This window comes from Anneissia japonica, unplaced genomic scaffold (assembly GCF_011630105.1).
Source record: "Anneissia japonica isolate Jap-2015-1 unplaced genomic scaffold, ASM1163010v1 scaffold39442_len26143_cov144, whole genome shotgun sequence".
NCBI classification, from domain to species: Eukaryota; Metazoa; Echinodermata; class Crinoidea; order Comatulida; family Comatulidae; genus Anneissia; species Anneissia japonica.
In genome coordinates, this window is record NW_022715244.1 from 1 (window position 1) to 9626 (window position 9626).

The 9626-nt window shown below is 33.7% G+C and overlaps 1 protein-coding gene across 2 annotated transcripts in view; it reads right to left on the bottom strand.

The window, feature by feature from the left end:
* Nucleotides 1–4405: 4405 nt before the first annotated feature.
* Nucleotides 4406–9626, bottom strand: part of LOC117109212 (glutamate-rich WD repeat-containing protein 1-like) — a 15742-nt gene continuing 10521 nt past the window's right edge. For both annotated transcript variants that reach the window (XM_033251469.1, XM_033251470.1), the window contains one exon: nt 4406–8695. In XM_033251469.1, coding sequence (XP_033107360.1) covers nt 8381–8695 — 315 coding nt within the window. In that variant the 3' untranslated portion in view covers nt 4406–8380. The remainder of the gene's footprint in view (nt 8696–9626) is intronic.

The window sequence follows — 9626 nt, forward strand, 5'->3', positions numbered from 1 at the left end:
ACTTAAATAATTGCTTATTTTTTATCTTATTTTATATTTATTTCACTAGTTTTGACAAGAAATCGATGCCTCCTAATCAGGACTCGCTCAAGAAACACATGAGATCAAAAGTAAGTGATCCCGCAGTCCTGATCCACTGGCGTTGCATCGCTGCGCTCGGGCAGAGGACTGAGGAGAGGAATTCCGAGGACAAACAAGTCGTCAAGACGTGTCAGACTTTACCAAAATCATTATAAATAAAGTATCACATCACAAGTCTTGTTTTTAGATAAAATCTAAAACAGGAGGAACTGCAAAAAGGCTGAAGTTTGTAAAGAAGTCACTGACATGTGTCAGAATTATCTGGCTGAACTTCGAAGGAAGACCGGTTTGGAGGAAGCTCAACGCTAAATTTGGACTTTGCCCAACGAAAGTGTAACAATTCACACATTTACAGGACACCCCTGGATATTCAGAGACTTTACTACTGGAGACAAGATTGTGGTTAAGCATGAAGATCACTTGAAAGAGGATTTAGCATGTAGAGACCATGATGAACAAGAAATTGAACTAGAACTACAACTTCCCATCTACACAGGCAAAGAAGAAGAAGCTGTACCTGAAATAAGCAGGAGCACATTGTACAGTAACAATGTAAAATTAATTATAAAGCAAAATTGTATAACTGATTACTTTCACATTGATTTCTCCATTTTTAATTTCAATATTCTTGAAGATGAGTGTACTATTTCTACTACTATTACTGGTTGCTATAATGGCAATGTCTTTAATAATAATAAAAATAATGTACGTAACCCTACTAAAACAAGTGTATACATTTCAAAATGTAAACGTAAGAGAGCCAGGCGTAAAAAGTAAGTACTAAGAATAAATTTTAACCACATAAAAATTGCCTTCAATAACGTCAGAGGTTATAAGAGCAAGAAAAATGAAATACAGCATGTTATGCAACAAAAGTTTGACATACTTGCAATTGTCAAACCTTTGTTAATGATGACGACCAAATTTTTGTTAATAATTATAACTGGATAGGCAAAAACAGTAAAAGCACCTACAAGAAAACTCAAGAGGGTACTGGAATGTTTATTGAAAATAATATTAATAACTGCTTACTTTTTATCTTATTTTATATTTATTTCACTAGTTTTGACAAGAAGTCGGAGTCTGCTATGCCTCCTAATCAGGACTCGCTCAAGAAACACATGAGATCAAAAGTAAGTGATCCCACAGTCCTGATCCACTGGCGTTGCATCGCTGCGCTCGGGAAGGGGACTGAGGAGAGGAATTCCGAGGACAAACAAGTCGCCAAGACGTGTCAGAAATCATTACAAATAAAGGATCACATCACAAGTCTTGTTTTTAGATAAAATCTAAAACAGGAGGAACTGCAAAAAGGCTGAAGTTTGTAAAGAAGTCACCGACACGCATCAGAATTATCTGGCTGAACTTCGAAGGAAGACCGGTTTGGAGGAAGTTCAACGCTAAATTTGGACTTTTGCCCAACGAAAGTGTAACAATTCACACATTTACAGGACACCCCTGGATATTCAGAGACTTGACAAGATTGTGGTTAAGCATGAAGACCACTTGAAAGAGGATTTTGCATGTAGAGACCATGATGAACAAACAACTGAACTTCAACTTCAACTTCCCATCTACACAGGCAAAAAAAGAAGCCGTACTTGAAATAGGAGCACATTGTACGGTAACAATGTAAAATTAATTAAGCAAAATTGTATAACTGATTACTTTCAAGTTGATTTCTCCATTTTTAATTTCAATATTACTACTACTACTACTGGTCGCTATAATGATAATGTCTTTAATAATAATAATAATAATGTACATAACCCTACTAATACAAGCGTATACATTTCAAAATGTAAACGTAATTGAGCCAGGCGTAAAAAGAAAGTACTAAAAAGAAATTTTAACAACGTAAAAATTGCCTTCAATAACGCCGGAGGTTATAAGAGCAAGAAAAATGAAATACAGCATGTTATGCAACAAAAGTTTGACATACTTCCAATTGCCGAATTTAATGACGACCAAATTTTTGTTAATAATTGTAACTGGATAGGCAAAAACATAAAAAGCACCTACAAAAAAACTCAAGAGGGTACTGGACTACTTTTTATATAGCTGTCTGTTACTTTCTATGTGAAGGCTCTGAAAATGTTAATTTATAATTAAAGAAAATAACGAAGAAGCCAAAATTATGGTGCTTGGCGATTTTAATGGTAAAGTGGGTAAAATTCTTCCTAATGGGGATAAATTATTAACTTCAATGGTCAAGGTTTAATTGACCTCTGTGATAACAGTGACATGACTATGCTTAATGGTTCAGTAAAGGGTACAATCTAGCGTACTTGATTATGCTATTGTTTCACAAAATATTTACGAAGTAACAAAAGAATTGATTATAGACGAATTTTTCAATTCCATTACATATAAGGCGAGTTTAACTGGTATTATGGTCCTTAATTTTACATAGCAATTTCTGTGGCCAAATTATATGGAACAATTCAATAAATAACAATCTGCATTTTTTTGAAATCTTCTTAAATAAATCAAGATTTTTGGAAATCGTTGATTAATAAGCCTAAGTCAGTCAGTAAGCTCATAATATTGTGCATCAACCCTGTGAGCAATGAACAAAGAAAAGTTTGTGAAAATAATGAGATACTTGTGAGAAGTTGCAAGATGAAGAGTGCATACGATATATGAATTGTTTGAGCTAATAATAAACTTACCTCCTTGTAATGAATAAGTAATTGGACTTTCACAAGGACAAGGTGCGCCTTTCACATGTGGAGGGTTTATATCCATCACCTCAGCCCTACCATGGTTAGGACTGAGGTAATAAAATTATATGATTATGGCGCCCCAAGATGGCAGGAAATGTCACTCTCAGACTACTTGAATTTGAATATAATTTTCTATTTTTCTCCATTTTATAATATAATTTAGGGGTGGGCCCATCTGAGCTGGCTGCCCCTCCCCCCTGAATCCGCCATTGAAGTGTATGAGTATTAAGTTTTTATACTACAAATTTTGTATGATTTTTGTATCATGCCAAAAATAGAATTCAATTATTATAATTATCATTAGTATTTTTATTATAATAATTCTAATAATTATTGTAACTATTCATATTTTTGTATTATGATTGTATTACTATATTGTTATGATTAATAAGTTCAGCATATGCCTAAATGCAGCTAAATTGTGGCAGAAGTTTAATTCAAGATTAGAAAAAAAGGTCCATAATTGTTCTTTGATAATGGAGAAAGGTGGACCCAGTACAAAACAATTTTGGCACGAGCTTAAAGGAAAGAAACATAATCAAAAAGTTGATTCTTTGTTAATCCCAGGTACATCTACTTATACATCTAATCCTAATGCTATGAAAAATGTTTTTAAATCTCACTTTAGTATTATATTGTTAATTTTGATGAAAGTATTGAGCACAATATGTTTCAATCGTCGGACGAATCTTCATTAGTATTAGATCATATTGATATTTCATTTGATGATGTGGCATATTCTATTTCAAAATCTAAAAACAATAAAAGCCCAGGTATTGACGGATAATCACTAATGAAATTATTAAAAATGGGGGTGATTCATTGACCAGATTGCTTCAACAATTATTTAGGTTTAACTTAATTGAATGTATTCCTAACAAGTGGAATGAAGGTACAATTATACCTATACTTAAAAAAGGCGATCCTCACAACCTTAATTATTGAGGGATAACACTCAGTTCATGTGTACTGTAGCTAAAGTATTTAATAGAATTCTATCTCACAACATTTCTAATTTTATGTAAGAAAATCATATTCTTACTGTCACAGGTGACATAATATTAGATGTTTAATTAATTTTTTGTCATTATTAAGGAATGGGTTTGCTACCAATAAAGGTAAGGAGGTTACGTTATATCAATTTGCTGATGAATATCCAGGGCTGTGTTAAACATGTAAACCAGAAAGTCGTGCATGATATTGATTGGCTGAGAGCTACAGTATGAATAATGAGAAAGGTTGTGAAATTTTAAATTGGGTGTGATTTGGAGGGGGACTTGGTTTTGAGGTGTGCAAGATAGAGGACAATGTCCGAAATTTTGAGAATACAGATAGAATTGTGCACACAGCCGACATATCAATTGCCATAATAATATGTGTATTTTGAGCATTGAATGTTGCAAATAGGCAGGGAACCGGAATTGACGACTGCTACATCAGAAAAATAGCATATTGAGAATGCAAATTGGTGAGCTCAATATTAAACTTATACAAGGTGGCGGTTGCAGCTAAAACTACGGATCTAAATGAGCTACGGTACCTGCATGGTGAAAACCAGAAATTTTACACATACTCCTGATACGTGAGTTACAGTGAACTTATTATTGAGTTAAACTTTGTTAACGCGAGATACGTAACAAAATTAACGAGAAGTTGAAGTTGAGACCGTATATGCGAGTTACCTCACGGTGCAGAAAACGTACGGAAGTGAAATGCATTATTTTGAATTTGAATGGTGAACTCTACCAGCTAATAACGGAGTGAATAAAAGTGAACTTATTATTGAAATACATATAATATAGAAAGCATATTGATATTACATAATTGTGAAAAAAAATTAATGATCATAAGATAAGCCATCTGTCAAAAGATATTTAATTCATTTGTAATTAACTTGATCAAAAATATTTATTCTGATGTAACGTTGACCTAACGTTTGCAAGGTAGCACAGTTATAATGTAAATGTAAGTACCAGTATTTGATAATTATTTGTTTGATGATTCTTTGTGTCTCCTGTAAATACATGTTCGGACCTTTTGTTAGACGGGTTCATAGAACCCGAACAAGATATTTAACGTTGACTTTTGGTTGCAAAGGTTGATTTATGGTTACCGTTACTTTTAAAACGTTTAGATAACGTTATGATTATGTTGAAATGCAAACTATTAAAATACAAACGTATAAATAACGTTTGGTGAACGTTCATTTTAGGTTCGTCAAACAACGGTTGGTATGCAAACGTATATGTAACGTTGACCTAACGTTCGCAAGGTAGTGGTTATAATGTAAAATATTTAAGTATTTGATAATTATTTATTTGATAATTCTTTGTGTCTCCTGTAAGTACATGTTCGGACCTTTTGTCAGACGGGTTCATAGAGGCCGTGTGACACTTACTAAAGTCCAAGGCGGCTTTAGAAAGGATAGACGATGTGAGGATCAAATTTTTGTCCTAAAAAGTATTATTGCTACAAGACCAGAAGAAGGAAAAAAACATACTTGGCTTTTATTGATTTTAGAAAAGCCTTTGATTCTGTTTGGCATCAAGGTCTTATAACAGCTGCTACACGTATCAAAAAAACTGAAAGTATTAAATAAGGAAAAAAAAGGTTGTACTCTAAACAAATTTACAACACTTTTATATACTCCAATACTGTACATTTCAAATGTATTCAAAAGTGGAACGACACTTTAAACCTGCAAATCACAAGATCGTAATGGTACAAGATATGTGAATATAATTGGAAATCAACCCAAGAAATTAAGTTTCGTTGGTTTCAATTTCAAATTTTAAACACAATTCTATGTACAAATACTCTATTGGTTAAAATGGGTAAAGGTGACAATTCTCATTGCATGTTTTGTAAGAAATTTGACGAGTCGATTATACATATAATATTTTGTTACTGTGATATTATTAATCTCTACTGGAACAGTTTCCAGACTTGAGTAAATGATTCCTTAAAGTAAATTTAGTGCTGAGTAAAAAACTGGTCCTTTTGGGAAATTTTGAAGAAAGAGATTATGTTTTTAATAACATATTAATGGTTTTAAAATTCCATATTTATAAATGCAGGTTTAAAAATTGTATGCCTATCTTCAAGAATGCATTAACTGAGATAAAACATTTCTATAAAATGGAAAGGTATATGTTTGATACCAATTGTAAGAAAAACGAATTTAAAGTATGTTGGCATAACTGGCGCACTCTTTTAGAAGAAAAATGTAACGGAATGTATAATAGATTATTTAGGTTGGAAATGGCTGACATTGTAATTTATGTTATGCTATGTTACTCCGTGGTATTACATGGATACCTAGATATGTGGATGAATAATTAAAAAAAAAAAAAAAAAAAAAAATTCCCCTATTGGTGAACTAGTCAAGTTGGTAGTGTTAGGAACTGCAAATATAGACCAATATTTAAGCACAATGTATGAGTTTGGTAGGTGGATTACTCACCACACTTGGGATGAGGTGTGCATGCTAAAAGTACACAAGAAAAAATAAGCGCTTTTTATTCGACCACTGTTGAAGCCATTTATCTACATTTTCCAATCAGATCTGCTATTGTTGCATTCCCTAGATAAGGCGTGGATCACACCAGAAATAAAAGTATTAAGAAACGTCAGAAAGCCTTTTTAAACAATGATATCCATTGGCGTCCCCTACGAAACAAAGTAACGAACAAAATTGCGACTGCCAAAAAAGCATATTAGAAAAATAATTATCTTTTAGGCCTATGTTATTTTATCATTATTTTAATTATTTTTATCAAATTTTTTGTAAGCATTGTCATAGCATTGTTTGTAACTACAGTATATCCTAGTGTTTTAATATTTTAATATTCGCCAATGGTACTGTAAATATCACACAATTCAGCTAATTTATGCACTGTCATGTTGCTAGATGAATGAAATGAAATGAAAAAAGAAATGAAATGAAATCTTGCAATCTGCCGAGAAATATTGTGGATCTTGGAAAAACAGAATAAAATACAAGATATGTTGAACGAGCTAGTAGAGGTCAACATTCTTAACACAGGGGTAACTTATTAGGGACATACATGAAAGAGATTGCAATTAAGGTTCAGACACTGAACAAATGGAAATGGAACTGCATCTTCCACTATACACTTTAAAAGAAAGAATCATCGAACCAAAGAAGCATTAATGAACTACCTATTAATCGATACAACATGAAATATTTCTTTTAAAAATGGGTAGTGCCAGAGAATGAATTCACTTGTACAACAAATAACAGGCCAGTGGAAAATATAAACAACATTGGAGACATACAAGTGAAAGAGGAGGAAGATGAGTGCCGCCTCCACCTATTTCAACAACACAAGTTTTTCTCGAACCACTTGATTAGTACTGAAAAAAGAAGTCTTACTATAGCTATCGAGTGGCAGTGCTATAGAATAGTTTACCATATGACATTCGATCTGCAACTACTTTAAATTACTTTAAATTAAGAGTAAATCATTGCAGTAAACTCACCTTTAAAAAACAACTGTTTATTTATACGTATTTAAACGACTAAAAAGCTTTGTAAATCAATTTGGAATTGATTGAGTAATGCCGAAAAAGATAAAAATGTGATGAGAATATTTAACAAAATGTGGGTAGTACAGTAGGCCTAAATGTCTGGTATATTGTACTTTTTATTCTAAGGGCAAAAGCCAAGTGTTAAACTTTTTAAAACTGACTGAAAGAAGATCAAAGCTAGTGGTCCTTTCATTCTTGTCTGTCATCATCATACTGTATATATTATTACTGTATAAATTATATAAAATATATACAGTTAAACTTCCCTAAGTTGACTGTGCCTAAAATCTTCAGTAACCCACAAATTTAGGCCTATGAACGAACGCAATTTGAAATGTGATTTTGATGGACATTTAAAATCCCATAAAATGGTATTATTTGGAAGATTAACCCTGCATTTGGCAGCATCAAGACCAGTAAAATGTATGAATTCCAATGGTTAAAGGAGGGGCTCGTCTTCATACACCCAACATACAACAATCATCCAAAAATCTTCACTCAGCGGTCATCTTATACACAAAGTGAACATGGGCAACAACCATATTTAAAATAGACTGCAGAAATTTTAACTATGTACAAGATATAGTACATTAATATAAATTTTCTGGCATTTTTTAAAATTTCATAACAGATATGAACTGCTATTTTTAATATTTCTAGGAATTGAAGGAATTTTATATATAAATCTACTTTTATTATTTTAATTATTGGCTTGATTTTTTAACCAACAATAGTAGACTTTTTATGTACCATATGGTACTTCAGTACCTTGGGAGTGTGTCTTGGCTCTGCCTAGGTTATTTTTCCTCGTAGATCTGTCTATCGTCTTAAAAAAAATATCTTTAAAACATTACCTAATAGTTGTCAGTCTTATTCAAAAACCTGTTTGATGTCCAAATGTGTTTGGTTTGAATATTAAAGAGATTTTCAGAACTTTGGTGGAAAATTCCAGTTACTGGTGTTGAGTATTTTTTATCAGTGCCATTCACAGGTGTCACACAGGTGTCATGGGGTCACACACGTCATACACTGATGGTCCTGAATATATTAAATCCGCTGAGTGCTGTGCTAATAATCACTCCAGCAATTTGCGGGTGCCAGTGGAGCTCCTTAATGTCCTTCTGCCCTTGGTGAATAAATAAGAGCTGCGGTGGAATGGCAGCAAGTTCTGCAGATGCAGAGTCTGCTTCCTGGTTCCTCTCTACTGCAAGATCCCATAATGTCAATTGATCATCTGCACCTGATGCTGCGAATACCGTAGAGTCTGTTGGATGCCATTCCACAGATGTAATGGGACCTGTATGATGTTTAAATTTTGCCACAGGATAAGGGGAAGTCTAGAAATAAAATAAAATGTATAATAATTGTGAGTAGGAAAACATAGGTCAATTTATATAGCACTTTATATCAGAGTCCCAAAGGGATGTGGATTAGCTCATACAGTAACTTTCTTCTCTCCTAAGGTTCTCTTCATGTCTGAGCTACCCGGTAAACCGGTACCAGCTACTCTCATATGTCCACAGCAAGGGCTGAATGGACCGGTACACCAGGGTAACCCCCTACTCGTCTCGAAAGATGTACTGGGTTCTTTTAAGTGCATACAAGCCAAATTGTCTACGCTGGGCTTACAGTTTATAGTGCTTATCTGAGGAGACTTGTTGTACCATTAGTACAGAGATGAGTGTGCCCTTCGAACCATTGCCGATATTATGGCTGAAAGTTATGGCGCCCTGCACTAACCACTCGGCTATCCAACTCGCCCTAACTATTATTTCAACGCCATAACTATTGTTTCAACACATTATGCTATGGTCTCTGAACTTTTTTTTTTCTTTGCTTCCTTAATTTTTTAAGGTACATATGTATTTTTTAACTTCCTATACTGATGCATTCAAGACTCTTAACTTATAATTCTTATATCTTTAACCACCACTGTAATGTTACAGCCTGACGAATTCCTGATACTTTTGAAAACCAAGTTGAGTACGGTAAGTACTTAATCTCACCTTAGGGTAGCAAATGGTTATGATGCGTCTCACGTGTGTTCATGGATCCTAGCCAGTGCCCTAACAACTACCATCCTTGCTTTCTTGATTCCTGTTAATTCTCTCCTCTACCCTATCTGCCCTTATCTAAATAGTCAATCTCACTCTCTGACTGGAAAGTTGGCATTAGTAAGTCCAACTAGGATTTACAGCCTCTCATATCCAAGTCCTATCCACAACCTACCTGTGGTGCTACCTGTTAACCTTGGCCTCGCAGCTGAGG